Source organism: Canis lupus, chromosome 15 (assembly GCF_011100685.1).
Source record: "Canis lupus familiaris isolate Mischka breed German Shepherd chromosome 15, alternate assembly UU_Cfam_GSD_1.0, whole genome shotgun sequence".
In the NCBI taxonomy this organism is placed as follows: domain Eukaryota; kingdom Metazoa; phylum Chordata; class Mammalia; order Carnivora; family Canidae; genus Canis; species Canis lupus.
In genome coordinates, this window is record NC_049236.1 from 49,952,608 (window position 1) to 49,974,533 (window position 21,926).

General features: G+C 43.6%; 2 protein-coding genes across 10 annotated transcripts in view; one reads left to right on the plus strand and one right to left on the minus strand.

The window, feature by feature from the left end:
- FAM160A1 (family with sequence similarity 160 member A1) overlaps positions 1-11,053 on the plus strand; it is a 232,600-nt gene extending 221,547 nt beyond the window's left edge. For all 9 annotated transcript variants that reach the window (XM_038559018.1, XM_038559020.1, XM_038559023.1 and 6 more), the window contains one exon: positions 3,615-11,053. In XM_038559018.1, the coding sequence (XP_038414946.1) occupies positions 3,615-3,868 (254 nt within the window). In that variant the 3' untranslated portion in view covers positions 3,869-11,053. The remainder of the gene's footprint in view (positions 1-3,614) is intronic.
- GATB (glutamyl-tRNA amidotransferase subunit B) overlaps positions 9,621-21,926 on the minus strand; it is a 90,456-nt gene continuing 78,150 nt past the window's right edge. Inside the window, 2 exon segments of the mRNA XM_038559026.1 lie at positions 9,621-11,741; positions 13,196-13,330. Coding sequence (XP_038414954.1) covers positions 11,613-11,741; positions 13,196-13,330 — 264 coding nt within the window. The 3' untranslated portion in view covers positions 9,621-11,612.

Genomic DNA, 21,926 nt, shown 5'->3' on the forward strand with positions numbered 1-21,926 from the left:
GATGTGGGACTCGATCCCGGGTCTCCAGGATCACACCCTGGGCTGAAGGCAGGAGCTCAACCGCTGAGCCACCCAGGGATCCCTTTATTTTTTTTTATTTTTAAATATTTATTTATGTATTTAAATTTATTTAGTATTTTCATTTTATAGAAAAGGAAGCAGAGACACTGTACAATAAAGCTAGTTGCCAGGTAGGAACTATAACTCGGGTCTCCTTGCTGTTGAGCTGAGGGCCTAGTGGTGCTTTGTGACACCCCGAGGCCACTCCCATGCTGATAGCACCGCCCTCTGTAAGGGTTTCCCTGTGAGTCCTCATGGGCATGCTCCTGACTTCATCAGTGAAGACAGTTTTTTGTTTTAAAGATTTGATTTATTCATTTGAGAGAGAGAGAGAGATAGCAAGAGACAGAGCACAAGCAGTGGAGAGGGAGGAAACAGACTCCCCACTGAGCAGGGAGCCAGATGAGGGGCTCAGTCCTGGGACCCCGGGGATCATGACCTGAGCCAAAGGCAGCCACTTAATTGACTGAGCCACCCAGGCGTCCCAGTGAAGACACTTTTGGTTCTTGGATTCAAGTGGGTCAATGAGCCTTAGTAATGACACTTTTTTTTTTTTCTTAAGTGATGACACATTTTGGAATTCATGATCAAGCTAGATAAATGAGTCACAAAAACCCTTTTTTGGGGAAAAGAGGAGTGAATGTGAAAGAGGAAGATGGAGATGAGGAATGTGCACCAGTTCCAGGGAGATCAGGTGTGGGGAAGACCTGATGTTGGGCAGCTCCTTCCCTCCTTCATTCAGTGAATGTTTATTAGCTTCTATGAATAAGGAAGTGTGCTGGGGGCTGTGCAGGCCACATCACCCATGGGCTCGGCTCTCAGAAATCTCAGTCTGGGAGAGGACTGAAAACGTAAGATCACGAGGCTGGAGGGCAATGCAGGCCTTAGCTGGTTAATAAAATAAGGTGGGAGACTAGAGCAGAGAATGGCCTCTGGGCCAGGAAGCGGAAGTCTCTGTGGAGTCAGGGGCAGCGACGTGATGGATACCCTGCCTCTGTATACGTTACACATACTGACTCACTGTTTTTTTTTTTTTTTTTTTTTTTACCTCCTTTTTGTTCATTTATTGAGGTATAATTAACATATGATGTTATATTACTTTTAGGTGTACAACATTGAATCAACAATTCCGCGCATTTCCCCGTGCTCACTACCCTAAGTGCGGTTACCATCTGTCACCACACATTCTTGCAGTGGTAGTAACTATATTCCTCATGCTTTACTTTTCATCTCTGGGATTTACTTATTTTATAACTAGAAATTCGCACCTTTTAATCCCCTTCATCTATTTCCCCCATCCTGCTGCCATCTCTCCCTGGGCAACCACAAGTTTGTTCTCTGTTTCAGTCTATTTTGTCTTTCTTTGTTCATTTTGTTTCTTAAATTCCACATATAAGTGAAATCATATGGCATCGTTTTCTGTCTGACTTATTTCGCTTAGTCTAATGCCCTCTAGGTTCATCCATGTTGTAACAAAGGGCAAGATTTCATTCTTTTTTATGGCTAATGCTCCATTACACACACAGACCACTAGATCTTTATTCATTCCTCCATCAGCAGACATTTAAGTTAACTTCTATATCTTGGTTATTGTAATGCTGCAGTGAACATAGGGTTGCACAAATCTTTTCAAATTAGTGTTTTTTTCTTTGAGCAAATACTCTGAAGTGAATTATGCATATGATAATTTTTTTTTAACTTTTTGAGGAAAACCCATACTGTTTTCCACAGAGGATGCACCAGTTTGCATTCCCACCAACAGTGCAAGAGGCTTCCTTTCTCTCCACATCCTCGCCAATGCTTGTTATTTCTTGTCTTTTTGATTCTAGTCCTTCTGACAGATGTAAAGTGGTGTTTCATTGTGGTCTCATTATTCAGGTCTTCTGCCAACATTTAATTGGATTGTGTTTTGGTATTGAGTTGCGTATTGACTCATTTAATCCTCAGAGCAACTTTTGACCCATGAGGACATCAAAGTACAGAGAGGTAAAGCCACCTCCTTGATGCCGCTCAGCCCGTAAGTGGCAGAGTCTGTGCTCTTCTTAACCACTGCCCGGTGTCTCTTGGGACTAGTAAGAGTTAGAGGTGCAGAGAGCTACGGGGGAGGGAATTCCATGAACAGAGTCTTGGCCTGGAATCACCGCCCACGAGTCCCACTCCTCACTGTGGTTCAGGCCAGCTTCCCTAATGAGCTTTCCTGGGCTCTTTGTAGAGCTGTGGTGCTGAAGGACCAGCGTGGGGGTGCCAGTGGGTGGTCTCCCAAGGTTGGCAGTGTGCTTCAGGGATGTCAGCGCTTTTGTCCTCTATTGTCAGGACATGTTGTGTGTTTCTGCCAAAAGGTAGCAGCAGACTGATTTTCAGCAACTTTTCCAGTTCTTTATGGCATGAACTGTGATAAACTTTAATCTAAAAGATATTTAAAGCAGTAAAGCAGAGAATTTTTTTTAACACTAAAGACTATAGTAGTGAGATGTGGAAAGTACTATAAATGTCAAGAATTTTTAGTGCTGTAGTTATGCGACACTCAGAGTGTTGAAAAATGGGACTGAATTCTAAAAAGCAGCCAAAATAATGAAGAACTTGAATGTAATGATTTATAAAGAGTAGTGAGACTGTTTGAATAGGGGCAGAAGGAGGCATAAATAACCCCTATATATATATATGAAGGCTGAAGACATTTAAGAATTAAGTAGTCAGGAAAGTTGAACCATTTTAATTAGTAAAACTGATTTGATATGGAAATGCAAATCATTTGAATATGTTAAAGTTTGGGCTCAGCCCAGACCCCTGTTACTGAAACTGAGACGGAAACCCCTGGAAACCTTTCCTAAAGGGAGGCTTCCAAGCCACTTACTGCCACTGGATGTCCATGGTTGTGGGAAGTTGCTGGTCTGGTTGGTCTTACCGGCACCCAACTTCCTCTCCCTTATTTCCAACCTTGAAAAAGCTTTTTCCATTCTGTTCTCCAAAGATAGCTGGAGGTCCCGGCCGCAAGCAGCTGAGGGTCCTGAGGGAGCCCTTGAGGTCCCGAGCTGCACTGGGAATGGCTGTGTAGTCCAGCATGTCTCCTGCGGCAACGTTATGTGATCGGGCCTACTTGGTAACGGTAGAGTAGCTCCCCCCAGTACCAGGAGGCTGGGGAGAGCAAGTGGAGCCTCTGGACTCCCCCAGGTAACACACGGTTAGCTAAGTCTTCACCTGGTTGATGCAGTGGCTTCAGTTTTTCCCTTTGCCATGTCCTGGGCATAGAAGGTTCCTGATCAACCTATTTTCTTGCTACGCTTTCTGCCTAAATTTCCTTACACAGGATTTGGGGTAAAACTCTTGTATCACGTGCCCTCTGCTGGAGGTTATCTGCTGTGCAAATACGCGAGCCACAGGGTGGATATGGTGTGTGTTCAAGGGCTGTGTCTTCAGACTTCAGTTACAGGAACTGAACCCACGACTGGTTCCCTCAGACGCCACCCCTCAAACACACATACTTCACTTAATGAAAGGATGGACGTAAAGGACTATGGAGGGGCACCATGTGACCGTTTTCTTTCTGGTTTCAGATCCCATTCAAGATGCTTCCAGGACAGGAATTGGCAAGAACCTTTTGGATGATCCCCCAAGAGTGCTTCAGCCCTTCCTGACAAACAGAGCCAAGGTGGCTGGGGTGCCGCCAAGCCTGCCCCTGCCCGTGAGGAACACCATGCTGGCCGCTGCCCTCTTCCCCGAGTTCCTGAAGGAACTGGCTGCCTTGGCCCAGGAACACTCCATTCTGTGCTACAAGATCCTCGGCGACTTTGAGGACTCCTGTTGTTAGCTTTTTTTTTTTTTTTTTCTAAATAGAGGTTCTTGTTTTTTAAGGTTTTAGTGTCTTGACTGAATGTTAAATGCAAAGCTGCTTACAGAAATTTCTACTTTGATATTTCCTGACAATACTTGATTTGTGGGGAGGGCAATTTTCTGTATACCTCCTCTTTCTCTAGCCGGGTCTTTCCACCTTATATAGAATGTAAGTCTCATAAGCTGGTGGCTCCTTTGGCAGGTTTTCCTTCTTCCTCCTCCAGTTTTTTGGTTGTTAAATTCTCCCATCCCTTTGAGTCACTCATCTTGCAGCTTAGGTCACACTAAGCCAATCCTGGGGTTCAGTGATTTCTGCAGGTGCCCCGGGTCAGAAGGCTGAGCTGTTCAACACACACGAGGAGTGCACATCTGCTCCGCTGCCTTCTGTGTTCTGGCTCCATTTCACAAAAGGGAAGAATAAAGATGGAGCCCCTCTTGCCTCCATCACGCAAGCACACATCTTATGTCCCTTTCCATTTTACTTCCAAGATTTGCACTCTGCCCAAACCGTGTTGCCTTATGGTACGGGCAAATCCACCGGTCTCAGCTCTCTGCCTGGGAAGTCAGATGTAGTGGTGGAGAATTTGGAATGCAGGGAAATTTTCTTGTTGCTTGAGAGCTTTCTTTAATCAGTATATCACTACCTAAACACTGGAAATGGCCTTATTTTAGTAAGAGTTGCACAAAATTAAATATACAAACTGTTACATTGGGTTTTAGGACTTTGATGAAGCAAGCAGGGTATCATACACTTCTGTATCATTATTTTTTAAGTGTTTTATGAAAGGCAAACAATTTGTGAAGCTATGTCACAGTGGGTTTTTTGGGGTTAAGGGGAAGTATGGAGTGGGGTGGTGGGAGGAAGGATAAAGGTAAACTAAATGCAGCCTGTAAAAAATACTGGCCACTGTTTTAGATTCTGTGTGCTTTCTCTAATATGTTGCACTTTGCAGAGAAACAGGAACTGCACAGCCTCTTTGGGACCCGGGATGGAAGTGTGAACAGGTCACGGGGAGCCCTGCAAAGCTAAGTGCCTGCTGGTGACTCACTGCACACAGAAATGCTGCCTTCTGAGTAATGGGGTTCATTAGAAGGCCCCAACATGATGTATTAGCACCTCTGTGCTGCTTTGCAGCCTGCTCCAGGAGGCGTAATTATACCTAGCGCCAGTCTCCTTAAACCACCAAGAGGGAGAAACACACACAATAATTGTGCATTAAAAATGAGACCATAAACAGCTGATATTTGTGGATATCCAATTCCTGCCCCCACCCCTTATTTTGTGCAGGTGAGAAGCACATAACAGGGGTGGGCCTCCCTGTCTGGAGGGAAATTGGAAGTCCCAGCTCTCCTTGTTTTCTGTGTGGGCATCGCTGCTGGGCCCTGGGGGCAGCCACAGGTCTGGCCATCATGCCTCTGGAGAATGGGTATGGGCTTAATCAGGCCCCTGGCACAGGAGAGCAGTGGGGGGACAGAGTCACAGCTGAGACCCTGCAGAGCAGAGGCTGCTTTTTTGTGCTTCATGGATCTTGTCGCAGCTTTGTATTGAGAGAGCGCCAGCCCAAGGAAATGAAGATCCCAGGAGATCTAGGTCTGGGCTAGGAGGCTCTTAGCAGCCCGCCTCACAGTATTTCCCAGTCTAAGCAAGAAACCAAAGATACCAACCTATTGTCTATTTCTGACTTCACATCCATCTGTCTTGGAAAAGGTTTGCCCAGCTGTGGTACAGCAGTGGGAACGTATGAGGCCCGGCAGACTGGCCTGCTTGGGGCTTCCTGGCACTCACTGGTATAGGCAAACTCCCGGGTATCCGATGGAAAAGAACTTGGCTTAAGGTAGAGAAGAAAGAACAGGAAGATGGGATTTAAGCTGTAATTTATTATCCTCTAGCTTTGTTTTGCACAAGTATTTATCTTCTGGTTTGGACTTGTACCTAAAATGTTAAAGTCGTATCTGGAAAGTATATTCCTCAGCTTTTTGGTTTGATGTACTCTTCTCTCCATTATCCAATGTTGGTGTCTATTCTTCTTCAGTCCATGTTGCTTTATTAGAGTATACCACAGGTCCGCATAGAAGGTGCCCTTTTAGGAAAGAGATTGCTTTTGTGCCTCCTAGCGTTTTTAAAAATAGGTATTGAACTAGCCTTACCTTAAAGGAGGACAGAGATGACCCAGTGTCTGGGGTGGGAGGCAGGAAAATTAACTCCTATAATGGGGTGCTGGTAGCAAACTCCCATGATGACCCTACTTGGAATTGGAAACTGGCTCATCTGTCTGAATTCGATATAGGCCTCCTCCAGAGTATTGTGTCCAGGGGTTTTCAAAATGAAGTCAGAAATTTGATCTGGAAATACATTATAGAGAACTGGAAAACCCACACGGTTGCGGGAAACAGCCAGATTCAGAGAATGGTGTAGACATAACAGAGGAGAAACAGCAGAATCCCGAGGCTACCAAAGAGCAAATCCTGAAGGGTTCGGAGGAATGACCCTCCATCTAGGCCGATATGAAGACACTGTGCAGCAGGTGGGTGATGATGGGAATTCCTTGGTGGGCAAAATCATGGTAATGTAGAGTATTCCAATCAAAGTAAGGGGTGAGGCCCTTAGAAATGTGTATTTTGTAATGTGTTTGAGAAAAATTTGTAAAGATACTGGCATGCTTTAAAATGTCCCAGAGGGTGGTCACTTTCCCATGTGACAGGCTCCCAGACACTGTGCTATTTGCTGGAAGGCACAGGGGGCGCAGACCCTTACCTGCAGCCCCGAGGTTGGCGTCACTGTGTCTAGCCTGACGATCCTGGGCAGTGAAAGCCACTGCAGGGTTCCTGGAACCTCACACATAATTTCTCCATTCATAATGCAGGGTCTGAGGTAAAGTTCTAGATGGCGTGAATTTTATGATTCAAATTATAGGCTGAGCACTAGGGTATTTAAAATAGATTTTTAGAAATGACCAAGTAAATGTTTTTAAAAATTTAAACAAAGAAATTCCAGGTGAGTTTAGCCTAAAATACCATTTCTTTGGGGGGTGGGTGGGTAAATTACAATTTCCCAGCCATGAAATGGAGACTCTGGAATAACCAATTAGAGAGATGTGATTTTCATGATCAGTAGATATACTTCCTTTCTCTGGTATTTAGAGGAATCGTGAAATTGCCCCCCTTTTTCTAGTACTGTCTTGGAAAATACTTTGATGTACTGATGGATTGGAATTGAGGTCTGTGTCACGTGTAGGGAGGATGCATCCAGTTCTTTTTTGGGTCCTCAGGAGTACCTTTTCCTTAGCAAGTGGCTTTAAGTCAGATGTAGTTGTTGATTTTCAATCCACTGAGACATCATGGAGCCATGGTGTTGTCAGGAGAACATCCTCTTACACTTAGAATCCAGAGACAGGATATGAGACTGTTCAGGTTGCCTGTTCAGGTTGGGCAGCCAGTGGTACTCAGGGTGGAAAGATGTTTTGACATCTCTGAATCGGCATGGTTGCCATGGTTACATGGGTTGACTTGTAGATCTGTTTAGAGGTTCAGGAGTGTATAAGGGCTGCTCATTCTAAATCTGGATCAGTGTGCCTAGGTCGTTTTCACGGGAGAAGCGCTGCCCTGGCCGGGGTGGGGCGTGATGTGAAATGTGTGCAGCATAAGCTCCAGTTCTCATTTAAGGGCAGTTCAGTTTAATTGCTAATTACCAGTCCTGTATTTACTGAAATGGCTGTCAAGCTTGCCATTTTTATGAAACACTTTATTGCAGGACAGCTATTATTGCACGTGCTACTTCAAGTCACTGGCCCAAGCCGGTGTAATTTGTGGCTTGCTGTGAATCTCGGCCAGCTCTGCAGTGTTAGCTTTTCCTGGAACCAGCAGTCGGTCCTCTGGTGGCTGGGGCCACCCAGCTCTCAGTCATTAAGAAGGTATTCTCAGGCCCCTTCTCGCTTCAACCATCATTCTATAAATCACACAGCACTAATTCTCCATCAGATCACAGCTTAAAACAGAACTCTGTCGAACTGGTTTATACTCCATCCTTAAATCACATCACTGACGAAACATTTTAAGAAAATGGAGTTGACGTTTTTCCTTTTTGAATGACCATCATAAACCTAATGCTTTAGAAAGAGCTCTTGGAAGACTAAGAATTGTTTTCAGGATAATTTTGCCTCAGTAAATCCTCTCTACATTCAGGCATTTATTAGGCCATTACTTGTTTTGGAGGACAGATTATCCTGGCAGCTCATTAACTGGATAAACGGGTTTAGTGTAAGATTTTTGGTGAGGTCCTACAGGGAAGAGGACAGGAGGAAAAGTGGGGGGAAGCCTTTAGTTCTTTGGCGTCTGCACTTGGGATTCTAAGACAGAGGATCATTTTAGCTAGGACTGACCCTTCCCATCAGGTCACTGTGAATTCCGTTCCCGTCTCACGACATGTGAGTAAACCTCACTGTCAGCCACACAAGTTACAAGGCTGCCAATAGGCACCGTCGCTATGCATTCGATATGTAGTTCAGGCATCTTTTGGGGAACTTAGATTTACTATGTCATTTCAGAACCTGACAAGGGTGATGGAAGCTCTTAGGCCAGATTATAAATTTCATGCAGCTGAGGCTGCAGAAGTCTGTGCTTCCGAGTAGGTCTGTTAACTTTTTATTGGGACAAGTCTGCAAAAGACCTGTAAGGAGGCCCCTTTTTGCCCTGGAGATATTTTTAAGAGGGAATTTGATCTTACTTAAATGATTTTTGCTAATTTGTTTGGCTAAGGGAGGCAATGGGAGAGGATTTCAGTCAGATTCTGTCCATCTCCTGCTGTAGGGTCAACTGTGTTCACAAATAATCCATGGATACATTAGTCTAAAACCTGCCAGGGAAGCATGGTAGCCATTGCCATGCTGCTTTTGGTAATGGTAAATAACAATGGCCTTTGAGAGAGACTCAGTGTGTGTTTTTCCACCAATAGTCACTATGTAGAACCCTTGAAAGGCTGCAGCACATCCAGTAGAAATGAGAAACACGGTGTGAACTGTAGGTCATTCCCATAAGCTGTGTATTGAATTAACTAACTCAAAGCTCTAGGAGGGTGTGTACTTTCAAAAATTCCCTAGCCTGCCTTCTTCCAGATAAGCAATAATTACAAAAGTGTATGTGTGTGTGTGTGTAAGCTCAGCTAAAACATGCCAAACTTGGTATAAACAACAATTAGCTAGGACTGACCCTTCCCATCAGGTCACTGAATTCCGTTCCCGTCTCACGACATGTGAGTAAACCTCACTGTCAGCCACACAAGTTACAAGGCTGCCAATAGGCACCGTCCTGGGGCGTGTATACTTTGAACGATAGGAAGAGAAGTTCACCATGTTGCAGAAGCCTGGACAGAGTCAAGTAGCTCCTTCCTAGACCCAGATGTCCAGGATTTAAAAGCCTACTGGTTGGCAGCACCAACCTTCCCATACCAAAAGGCCCCACAGAAAGCTGTCCACTAATTTTATTATATAAATTCAATCACTGTTCACTGAAGTTATTCTGTGCCACACTGTGTGCCAAGTGTTGAGGCTGATGTTCACCTCCCACCAGAACCAACCAACCAACTCATTTTCAACTAATAGAACACATGGTTTGGGCCATGGTTTATGGCCAGGTAGAGCTGGGTCATGCCGACCTGAAGAAGAGCCAGTTTTCCAACACACCCCCACCCCCAGCCTATAGGTGTGTGGGTTCCAATGAAAGACGGCAATGGCTTTACCCGTGGCACCAACTCATACATTTTAATGAAATTTTCATCAGAACAGCAAACAACCAGACTAACTTCTCACTCATGGAAAGACTATGAGCAGAGCCATACTTGTGAATTTCTGACACTGTTGTGCAAGCACATCTTTTGACTGTATGGTCAGGTTCCAAGTAACATACCTGAGCTGTGCTTTGACTTTTTCTATTACCAGTTACAACACACCTGTCCAATTTTCAGGATGTCAGAAGTGGGCATGCAAGATCATGGGGCAATTGTCAGAGGTTGACAGTCATCAATGTAAAGATCAGTTCTCATGATGGCATTTTTCTCTGGAAATGATCCATACTACAGTTTACATTGGATGTAACAGGTTGGGTAAATGTCTTCATGCAGCTGCCCCCAAAGCCTTGATTTAAAATGGCCTGGAAAGTTCCCCGAGTGTCTTCTGTAGAGTTTGATGTCCAAGAAGCCAGACTTTTGGTGAAAAAGGAATTTGTAAAACCAAGCTGAACCATGTTATTTCTAACAGTGATCCTGCCAGAATTGGTCTTTGATTGCCTTTGCCCCTCTGTAATTCAGACTTGCAAGGCGAGGGGAGGGAATGGACGCTGCCTTTTTTCTCTCAAAAAGAAAAATACTTTACTCCAAGGTCCAGTAGTTTTCAGTATTGGAACAGAATGGATGAGGGGCACACAGCCTCCTGGGTGAGGTGACACAGTCCCTCACAATCCTAAGTTGTTTTTTTTTTTAAACCTTACCTCTTCATGCTTGTCTGGAATAAAGGACACAGCTGGTCTCCTTTCTGTCCCTGCCTTCTCGATGCTTCTGTCACACTCTTAGGGAAGTCCTGAGTAACCGCCAGCTGCTGGAGCACCATCCGTTGCCACGCTGGCCACAGGGAGGGTCTGCTCTTCTCCAGTCTCCCAGCTGCCCCTGCGGCACTACTAGTGATGGCAATGCCCGGACTCTTCTTAGTAGGCTAGGGGAATTCAGCGTAAACGCGGAGACTCCAGAGTCTGGTCTGTTCCTTATGCCACGGTTTGACATGTGCTTTTAAAAAGGAGCATTTGAGAAATTGGTCTTTAAGCACTCTGAGCCAGAGGTAACAGGCATGCAGTGCACGGAGGGACGCTCCAGTGCGGTAGACAGATGGCATTACTGTCCCCAGCACAGGGGCAAGGGCAACCCAGGCTTCATGAAGATGTTAACCGCACCGGAATTACTGGTAAAGGTCAAGATTTTGATGTACTAGTTGATAATCTTATTCTTTCCAGGCAAAACAAATCAGTTTAATGTTACAGCTTTTTTCCTTTTTATCCTTTTTCTGGCCTGGGCGGTGGGGCAGAAGAGTTATCAACTGCACAATCTTTGAAGTGTAAGTTAATTTTTTATGTGATATTTCAGTATATATTTTATTCATTAAATTTATTTGAAAACTTCTGTGTGTTTGTTTTGTTTTCCTCTTAGTCCACAGATGGAGAAAGGCTAGTAAGACCAAACCCTCCTCCCCATCTTCAGAGGCCTCCCGAGACAACCATGTGTTTACAGCATGTTGATTCTGCTGTGGTTTTTAGTCCCACTCATCTACTTTCAGGTCTCAAATACTGCGTCTCAACCATGGTCTCTCTTGACCACTGCTCATTCCTGGCACCCAGAGCAGTGCTTGGTTTTTGGGACTTACTCAGAAATATTTGTTAAGGAACTGCAGAATGAGGCGTTTTCTTAGAATGGTGACATCATCTGAAATGGTGCCTCCTTTAGTTCAGAATCACTGAGCACTGGAACGTGCTATTTGCTAACCACTGCTGTGGTTGGAGCCATTTTGAGGTCCATGAAGCAACTGGGCTGTCACTACTGGTCTGTGTGAGGGGCATCCTAGGGCTCCAGCTGGGGCCAGGGCCTGGGAGGCACCAGCTCTGTCGAGCCCCTGAATGTCAGGTGTCCCAGGCTCTGGTTCTCAGTCACGGCCGCCCACTCTCCCTCAGGGACCCAAAATGGCTCACGATGACAGCTTCTTCTCCAGGATCTCCTTTATCACAGTCGGGTCTGCTCGGCTGAGAGTTGCTTTTCGGACCAACCCAATCAGTTTGTTTATAGCTCTGGGGTTTCCCCTCTTCATGGCCAGTACCTTTAAAGACAGAAATTGTTTTACAGGAGAAGATAATGACGTGCATACTTAAATTAAGGTTTATGTTTACTGGAATTTAGATTGTTTCTCTTCTGTTAGCATTAGATATTAAATGAGAAAAGGAAGAGGGGTGGGTGAGCTCCTGGGGTGGTTTCTGGGCTCCTGTCACAGGGCATGTTTGTCACTCTGCTGTTTGAGGAAAGTGGACAAGAGGGCTGTGACGCATCATGACTGTTTGCCCAGAGAGAGAGCAGGTGCACAGGAACAAGGCCGTGCTCCTGGGTGCCACAGTGACAGGAGGACATGGAGCTTCTCAGTCTTGGGGGTGAGTAACCTCTCTAAGAGGAATGATCTAGTCTAGTCAGAGCGAGGTCCTTCTCTAATCCTCCAGTGGTGTTCAGCAGCCACTGAAATGCACAGCTTTCTTCCCCATCTTAACCCCCTGCCAGGAAGACATGTTTATCAGAAAACAAATCCACAGAATGGCAACTCTCCCAGAGCATTTGGGTTGGGGGTGCACTGTGGTGGGCAAGATGGGGACTATGGAAGCAGGAGGCTCCAGATTCCTATTGAACAGCCACGGGCTGCCAGGGCCACCCACTCTGACCTCCTGCTCGGCAGCATCTTGATGGGTAATAACACGTGTGAGTGTCTGCACTTGGTGCCGGAGAACGAGTCCAAAACAGTGTCTTAATCAGTCACTACAGATGAGGCAGGAAGATGGAGATTGCCCAGACGCAGTGCAAGCTCATTTTCCTTATCGAGAGCTCTTTTCAGAGCTGTTAGTGTTCCTGGCAAGCCGATGGGTGGGTGGGTATTATTCTGAAAGCGATGCTAGCAATTTTTTACCCACTAAAAAATCTCTAGACAATGTGATTAGACTTGGGGAGGGAGGGATGGTGGTACTCTAGCTTTTTTATTTTGTTCTATGCTCAGAACACAAAAGGACTTGGTTTTCAGGTATGCTCCTGTCAAGGATTTTCTCCATAATTTACAAATAATTTTCCTTTCTGCCTTTCTACCCACCTTTCAAAGGCAGGGAGCTAATGGGTCTGCCTATCTTTCTTTCCTTTCTGCAGTCATGCCTGCTCGTTTATTAGTGAGAGGTCTCCTTATAAAGCAGAACTAGCTAGAACACATTCAAAGTGTGTCATGCTGGGAGGTCAAAACTTGGACCTAGGGAGCTTGATAAACACCCCTGTAAACCGAACTCCAGGAGATTAAACCCCAGAAATGGATATTCCTTATAGGAAAAGTTGTCTTTTTCTAATATTCGCCTAATTTGAGCTCTTGACCTTAACTAAAAACAGATAAAATGTATCAGGGGCTTCCTGATGCAACTGGGCCAGCCCTTATCAGGAGAGGTCTCAGGGCCACGAAGGGGAGAGGTGGAGAGGCTGTCGCCGGGTCCGCAGGCCGCCACGGGGACCCCTCACCCTGCAGGCCGTCCTTACCACTTGCGGGTGCTCCTCCATCACAGCGAGGCAGACCTGGTTCAGCGCCTCTCCATCCTGCATCAGTTCCAGCTGCTTTTCTGAAACAATCTGCGATGGAGTCTTCCCTTTACTCCTCCATAATTCCTCAAACACCTACGGGCCAGAGCGGGGGGCGGGGGGGGGGGGGCAGAGACATGAGCGCTTGCCTGGCTCCAGGCTGCACCCAGGGTGGAGGGGGGGCAGGGACGCACCCGGAATGAGGCTGCTGCAGGGAGCCCCTGGCCAGGCTGAGCTGCACATTGGGAACAGAGCAGGCCGCGGGGGGCCCTTGGCACCGGCGGGGTCGGCGCACGGCAGGGGGGCTGGAGGAGCTGCACCCCGAGGCCGAGCCAGCAGCAGCTGAGCCCACGCCGCCAGCACCTGCACGGAGGGAGGCCGTGTTGATGAGGGCAGCACGGCCGAGGGAGGTAACCGCTGCACCGAAATAAAGTCCCCAAAAAAGCCTGCTGGGAATTATGATCTTAGGGGGGCAAGAGAGGGGCCCCATAATGAAGCTACAAAATGCAAAATAACTAAAAACATAAATCCTAATCCGCAGGGGCCTGTGCCACGCCACATTTATCCCCTACTGGTAGAGCTAGACCCGAATCTGGCTAGGATAATTAAGTTAATGGTGTATTTTTCTTTCTTTTTTTTTTTTTAAAGCAGCGACAAATCCCCAAACTTATCAAAGTAAGGGAAAAAGGAATACATTTTTAAAGAAGGCCTAGCCTAGGGGAGTCCTCCTCCTCCCTCTTTTTTTCTGGGGTGAGCTGGAAGGGGTGGGGTGTGGGTCCCCGGTTAGTCTCTGGCACCCCCTGCATCTCCGCCTGCAGCCAGGACCGGGCACACAATGCGCCTTACGGATGTTCCGGCTGAAAATGGGCCAGCCAGGAGCCCCTCCTCCCAGACAGGCAGGGCTTGTCAATAATTCGCACACGCAGCGGAACAAATGAAGGGGAAGGTGCCGGGAATCTCCGTAGGGCTCAAAGTGTTCCCCGATCTGGACAGAAATAACCACGAATATTTGTCACAGCTACAAGGTCCCCGCCTCCTCGGCTCAGCCGTCAGAATGCCCCCCGCGACTGTGGCCCAGCGAGGTCCTGGGTGGGCCGTCCCATGGGCTCCAGCACTGCAGCCCTGGCTGCTTCTAGAAAACCTGCCCCCGCTCTTAGAAAAACACTTGAATGTATAAGCTTCTAATCAATTTTGCAACTACTTTTCTGCCAGAAAAATGGGTAAGGCACTGAGGGCAAGGGCCACAAAGGCACGTAGGAATGTTCCATGCCTTCAACAAACGTATAATGGAGTGCTGGCAGCACAGGAACTGGAGGGCGGAACGATGTGTGACGTAGATTATACCCAGGGAGCTGCCGAAAGCAAGTCTGAAGAGTTTCTCTGACCTCTTTCCCTGATACGTTTTTCTTAAACAGACTTAGAATACTGCTGTAACCATTCTAAGAGTAAAGGGTAGGGCTGTCGGATCAAAGTGGCAGGGCAAGAGGATCCTGAACTCGCCTCGTCCCGCGGACCTGCCAGCACTACGGCCACACACAGAGCAGCCCTTGCTGACGACAACCCGGGGACCAGCAGAGCAGCGCTTCCACAACTAAAGATCGAACAGAAGAGCCACGCGGCGATGGGCAGGAGGGGCAGAGATGTGGTCTAGTCAGGACCCACGAGCCTGCTGTGGGCCTCCACGAGCAGGATGGATACCACAAATGCTCCTTCCTGAGGAGCATGGGGTTCAGGCCCCACATCAGGCACCCTTGCCTTGGGGACTATACCCCGAAGATGAGCACCCCTCCTCCCCAATAATGTCTGCCTTTAAAAATCAGCAGGGAGAGCAGGAGGGCTATAGGAAACAGAGTCTGCACTTCAAGGGCTGCCACATAAACTCACTCTGACACCCAACTCAGAGGCAGCAGTTTGCAAAGTGCTTGGACCACAAATGAAGATTTATTGGCTAATCTTAGAGTATGTGCCAGAGGTGCATGGATCTGCGGGAACTTTCTTGGGCAAAGGAAGCACTGACGGGCGCCATTTCTGAGACTCTCCAACTACCTTGCTAGCACTGCTGAACCCCCCCAGATGTTCCCCTACAAACCCACCCTGCCTGTCAGGGACACCTCCAACAGTTTCTGTGTACCACACGTGGGAAGTAGCTGGGGCTGTCACTACCCCAAAGTGGCTCCTGCTCTGCTGCACCCAGTGGGTGGACTTGGCTGGTCCTCATAAGCATACCTACAATAGTCACAGCCACGCATTATAGACAGCTGGGTTGGGGGCCGCCCAAGCTCCCCAGTGTGCCTGCAGCATTAATGGCCAAGTACAACAAAATAGTGCATGCAACCCACAGAGGGAACACCCCTGGAGTACTTGGTTCTAGTGACCAGGAGAGGCTGTGTTTCTGGACCCCACAGGACACCTACAGAAGGTTATTCTTTCGAGACTGGGACATGTAGGCTGATCTGCTTAATACACAGAAACAAATACAGAGAGGCAAAACGAAGAGACAGAGGAATACGTTCCAAACAAAAGAACAAGACAGAACTTCAAAACAATGAACAAATGGAGATACACAATAAACAAAATGGAGATACACAATATACCCAATACGGAGTTCAAAGTAACAGTCATGAAGATGCTCACCAAACTCGGGAGAAGAGTGGATGGACACAGAGCTACAACAAAGAGAAAATATGAAAAAGAACCAATCACACTGGGGGTTATTCTGTATGTTGGTAAACTGAACACCAATAAAAAATAAATTAAAAAAAATAAAAGAAAAGAAAAAGAACCAATCAGAGCTGGGGGATACAGTAACTGAAATGAAAAATACAGAACAAGGAATCCATAGGAAATGAGACGGATGCAGAAGAATGGATCGGGCTCTGGAAGATGGTAGAGGAAATCTTCAAAGGCAAAAAGCAAAAAGAAAAAGAAAGAGAATCTTAAAAGCAGCAAAAGGAAAGCAACTAGTTATGTACAAGGGAAACCCCAGAGGACTCTAAGCTGATTTTCCCACAGAAGTCTTGCAGATCAGAAGACAATGGCATGATATATTCAAAGTGCCAAAAGGAAAAAACCTACAATCATTAATACTACACCTGGCAAGATTATCATTTAGAATCGAAGGAGAGAGTTTCCCAGAAAGAAAAGCTAAAGGATTCCCCACTAAACCAGCCTTACAAGAAATGTTACAGGGGGGACGCCTGGGTGGCTCCTCGGTTAAGCGTCTGCCTTCGGCTGAGGGCTTGATCCTGGAGTCCTGGGATGGACTCCACATTGGGCTCCCTGCATGGAGCCTGCTTCTCCCTCTCCCTATGTCTCTGCCTCTCTCTCTGTGTCTCTCATGAATAAACAAATAAAATCTTAAAAAAAAAAAAAAAAAGAGAGAGAGAGAAATGCTACAGGGACTTCTGTAAGTGAAAAGGAAAGCCACAATCAAAAGTAAGAAAATTGTGAAAGAAAAAAAAAATCTCTGATAAAAGCAAACATACAGTAAAGGTAGAATGAATGTTGAAAGACAAAAGTAGTAAAACCAACTCTACAAAAATCAGTTAAGGAATACACAAAATAAAACGATCTAAAATATGATATCCAAAACACAATGGGAAGGGGAGGAAAAATGTAATCCTTTTAGAATGTGTTTGAACTTAAGTGATCACCAACTTAAAAAAGGCTGCAGTATACGTAGGGTATTATATTCTGAACCTCATGGTAACCACAAACCAAAGAACTAATAACAGACACACACAAGATAAAGAAAAAAGAAATCCAAACATAACAATAAATTCATCAAACCACAAGGGAAGAGAGTAAGAGAAGAAAGGAACAGAGATGAGCTACAACAACCAGGAAACAATGAGCAAAATGATAACAAGTACATACCTACCAATTACTTTAAATGTAAATGAACTGAATGCTCCACTCAAAAGATACAGGGTGGCTGAATGGATAAAAGAAACAAGACTCCAAAATGCTGCCTTACAAGAGACTCCTTTCAGACATAACACACACAAAGACTAAAGTGAAGGGATGAAAAAAGATATTCTATGTAAATGGAAATGAAAAGAAAGCGGAGTTGCCAATAATTGTATCAGACAAAATAGATTTTTAAAACAAAGACTGTAAAACAAAACAAAGGGCACTATGTAATGATAAAGGGATCAATCCAACAAGAAGATAGGACAATTGTATCTATGCACCCAATACAGGAGGACTTAAATACACAAGGCAAATATTAACATAAAGGGAGTAACTAACAAAAATACATTTGGCTCTTGAACAACATGGAAGTTAGGGGTGCTGATTGGCTGTGCAGTCAAAAACCATACAGAACTTTTGATTCTCCCAAAACTTAAGTACTACTAACTTAAGTACTAAACTTAAGTACTAACTACTATAGACCAGAAGCCAGATAACACATCAGTCGATGAACGCATATTTTGTAGTTGTATGTATGAGATACTGCATCTTTATAATAAACCAGAAGAAATAAAATATTAAGAAAATTGTAAGAGAAATACATTTCTATACTGTACTTATCAATACTGTAAGTTGTCTGCTCACAAGAATCATGTCAGTACCTACATCAATCTTGTCTTACACAAAACACTGTTAGATGTCTTACAACAAAAATAAGACAAAGTGAAAGAAATTCTTTGTTTACAAAACGAAAACTTTCTAATGTATATTGAAAAAAATTATATATATAAGTGGATTTGTGCAGCTCAAACCTGTATTGTTCAAGGGTCAAATGTACAATAATAGTAGGGGACTATAACACCTCACTTACATCAATGGATAGATCATCCAGACGGAAAATCAATAAGGAAACAATGGTCTTAAATGACACACTAGACCAGACGGACTTAATAGATAAACACAGAGCCTACCACCTCAAAACAGCAGAATAGATATTTTTTGCAAGTGCACATGGAACATCTCCAGGACAGATCTCATGTTAGGCCACAAAACAAGTCTCAATAAATTTAAGAGGACTGATATCAAGCATCTTTTCTGACCACAATAATGTGAAACTAGATATTGATTTCAAAGAAAAAAAAAAGCAAAACACTGGAAAGCACACAAACATGTGGAGGCTAAACATGCTACTGAATAAACAATGGGTCAACAAAGAAATTAAATTTGAAACTTAAAAAAAATTCCCTTGAAACAACCGAAAATGGAAACCTAGCATTCCGAAATCTATGGAATGCAGCACAGGCAAATGTTCTAATAGGTAAAGTTTACAGCAATACAGGCCTACCTCAAGAAACAAGAAAAGTCTCAAACAATCTAAACTTACACCTAAAGAAACTAGAAAAAGAAGAACAATACCCAAACTTAGTAAAAGGAAGGAAATAATAAAGATCAGAGTAGACATAAAACAAATACACACACAAAATTCAATGAAACCAAGAGCTGTCTCTTTCAAAAGATAATCCAAATTGGCAAACTTTTAGTCAGACTCATCAAGAAAAAAATAGGTCCCAAATAAATTTGGCAATGAAAGAGAAGTTATAACTGATACCAGAGAAATACAAAAGATACTGTGAAAGCCTATATATATGCCAACAAACTGAACGATCTAGATAAAATGGATCAATTCTTAGAACTGATTTGAATGAGGAAGAAGTTGAAAATCTGAAAATACCAATTATTAATAATGAAATTGAATCAGTAATCAAAATTTCCTAACAAACAAAAAGTTCAGGCCTAGATAGGTTCACAGGTAAATTCTACCAAACATTTAAAAAAAGAGTTAATCCCTATATTTCTCAAAGGATTCTAAAAAACTGAAGAGGAAGGAACACTCAAATTCATTGTACAAGACCAGCATTACCTTGATAACAAAACTGAGGACACTACAAAAAAAAAAAAAAAAAAAAAAATCATAGGCCAATGTCCATGATCAACAATAGATGCAAAAATTTTCAACCAAATATTAACAAATTGAATTTAAAAATACATTAAAAGGATCATACACCATGATCAAGTGGGATTTATTTCAGGGATGCAAGGATGGGTCAATATCCACAAATCAATCAACATGATACACTACATTAACAAAATGAGGATAAAAATCCTGTGATAATCTCAAAAGATGCAGAAAAACTTTTTTTTTCCAGAAAACCTTTTTTGACAAAATTCATCTGTTTATGATGAAGATTTACAACAAAGTAGGTATAGAGGGAACACACTTTACCATATTAGAAGCCATACATGATAAACCCAAAGCTAACAGACTCAATGGTAAAAACTGAAAGCTTTTCCTCCATCATCAGGAACAAGACAAGGATGCTCACTCTGGCCACTAACTTCAGCCTAGTACTATAAGTCCTAGCTTAGTCCTAGCAATCAGAAAAGAAATAAAAGGCATCCAAATGGGTAAGGAGAAGTAAAACGATTACTATTTCTAAATGATATGCTATTACACAGAGAAGACCCTAAAGACTCCACCAAAAAACTTTTAGAATAAATAAATTCGGTTGCAGGATATAAAATTAATATACAGAAGCTGGTTGTGTTTTTATAATAATGAAATACCAGAAAGAGAATATCAGAAAACAATCCCATTTATCATGGCATCAAAAAGAGTAACATACCTAGGAATAAATGTAATCACGGAAAGAAAGACCTACACTCTGAGAACTATAAAATATTAATGGAATAAACTAAAGATGATAGAAATAAATGGAATAATATTCCATGCTCATTGACTGGAAGAATTTATATTGTTAAAATGTCCATACTATCTAAAGAAATCGATAGATTCAATACAATCCCCATTAAAATATCAATGTTATTTTTCACAGAACTAGAACAAATAATCCTAAAATTTGTATGGAACCACAAAAGACCCTGACTAGCCAATGCAAGCTTGAGAAAGAATAAAGCTGTCATGTTCCCTGATTTCAAACTATACTCCAAAGCTGCAGTAGTCATAGTAGTATGATACTGACACAAAAACAGACACTAGGTCAACAGAATAGAATACAGAGCCCAGAAATAAACCTACACTGATATGGCCAATCTATGATAGAGGTGGCAAGAAATAAAATGCAGAGACGATAGTCTCTTCAATAAATGGTGCTGGGAAAACTGGACAGCTACATGCAAAAGAATGAAACTGGACCACTTACTTATACCACTTACAAAAACTAGCTCAAAATGGATTAAAGACCTAGATGTAAGACCTGAAATCATAAAACTCTTAAAAGAAAATAAATGGTAAAATCTTGGACACTGGTCTTAGCCATGTTATTTTGAATTTGTCTCTTCAGGCAAGGGAAATGAAAGCAAACATAAACAAATGGGACTACATTAAACCAAAAAGCTTTTGTACAGTCAAGGACACCAACCAATGAAATGAAAAAGCAAGCTGCTGAATGGGAGAAGATATTTGCAAGTGATATATCTGGTAGGGGGTTAATACCAAAAATATATAAAGAACTACAACTCAACACCAACACCCCCCCCCCATAATCTTTTTTAAAAAAAAGATTTTATCTATCTATCTATCTATCTATCTATCTATCTATCTATCTATCTAATCTAATCTAATCTAATCTAATCATTTATGAGAGACACAGGCAGAGGGAGAAACAGGCTCCCTGTGGGAAGCCGGATGCGGGATTCTATCATCCCAGGACCCCAGGATCACGACCTGAGCCAAAGGCAGATGCTCAACCACTGAGCCACTCAGGGGTTTCCCACTGAGGTGTTTCCCTCCCCTGCCCCCACCCTAAAAATCTAATTTAAAAATGGGCAGAGGGCTTGAACAGATATTTTTCTAAAGAAGATATACAGGTGGCCAACAGGCACATGAAAGGATATTCAATATCACTAATCTGAAGGGAAATGGAAATCAAAACCACAATGAGATACCTTCTGTCAGAATGGCTAAAATAAAAATACAAGAAACAAGTGTTGACAAGGACGTGGAGAAAATGGAACCCTCGTGAACTGTTGGTAGCAATGTAAACCGGTGCAGCCACTGTGGAAGACAGTATGGAGGGACCTCAAAAAATTAAAAATAGGGATGCCTGGGTGGCTTAGTGGTTGAGCGCCTGCCTTCAGCTCAGGGCGTAATCCTGGGGTCCCGGGATCAAGTCCCACATCGGGCTCCCTGCATGGGGCCTGCTTCTCCCTCTGCCTGTGTCTCTGCCTCTGTGTCTCTAATGAATTAAAAAAAAAATTAAAAATAGAACTACCATATGATCCAGTAATCCCACTTCTGGGTATTTATCCAAAGACAATGAAAACATCTATTCAAAAAGATATATACACCCCTATGTCCACTGCAACACTATTTGCAATAGTCAAGATATGGAAGCAACCCAAATGTCTACTGATAGATGAATAAAGATGATGTTATATATATATATATATACACACAAAATATTACTCAATCATAAAAAAGAAAATCTTGCTACTTGTGACAACATAGATGGACCTAGAACGTATTATGCTAAGTGAAATAAGTCAGAGATAAAAATACCCTATGAGTTCATTTCATATGTAGAATCTAAAAACAAACTGACTAATGGATGCAGAGAGAACAAAATGGTGTTGTGTGTGTGGGTAATATATCAAAGGGATTAAGAGGTATAAACCTACAGTATAAAACAAATCACAGGGATTCAAACTACAGCATAGTGAGCACAGTCAGTAATACTGTAGTAACTTTGGTAACAGATGG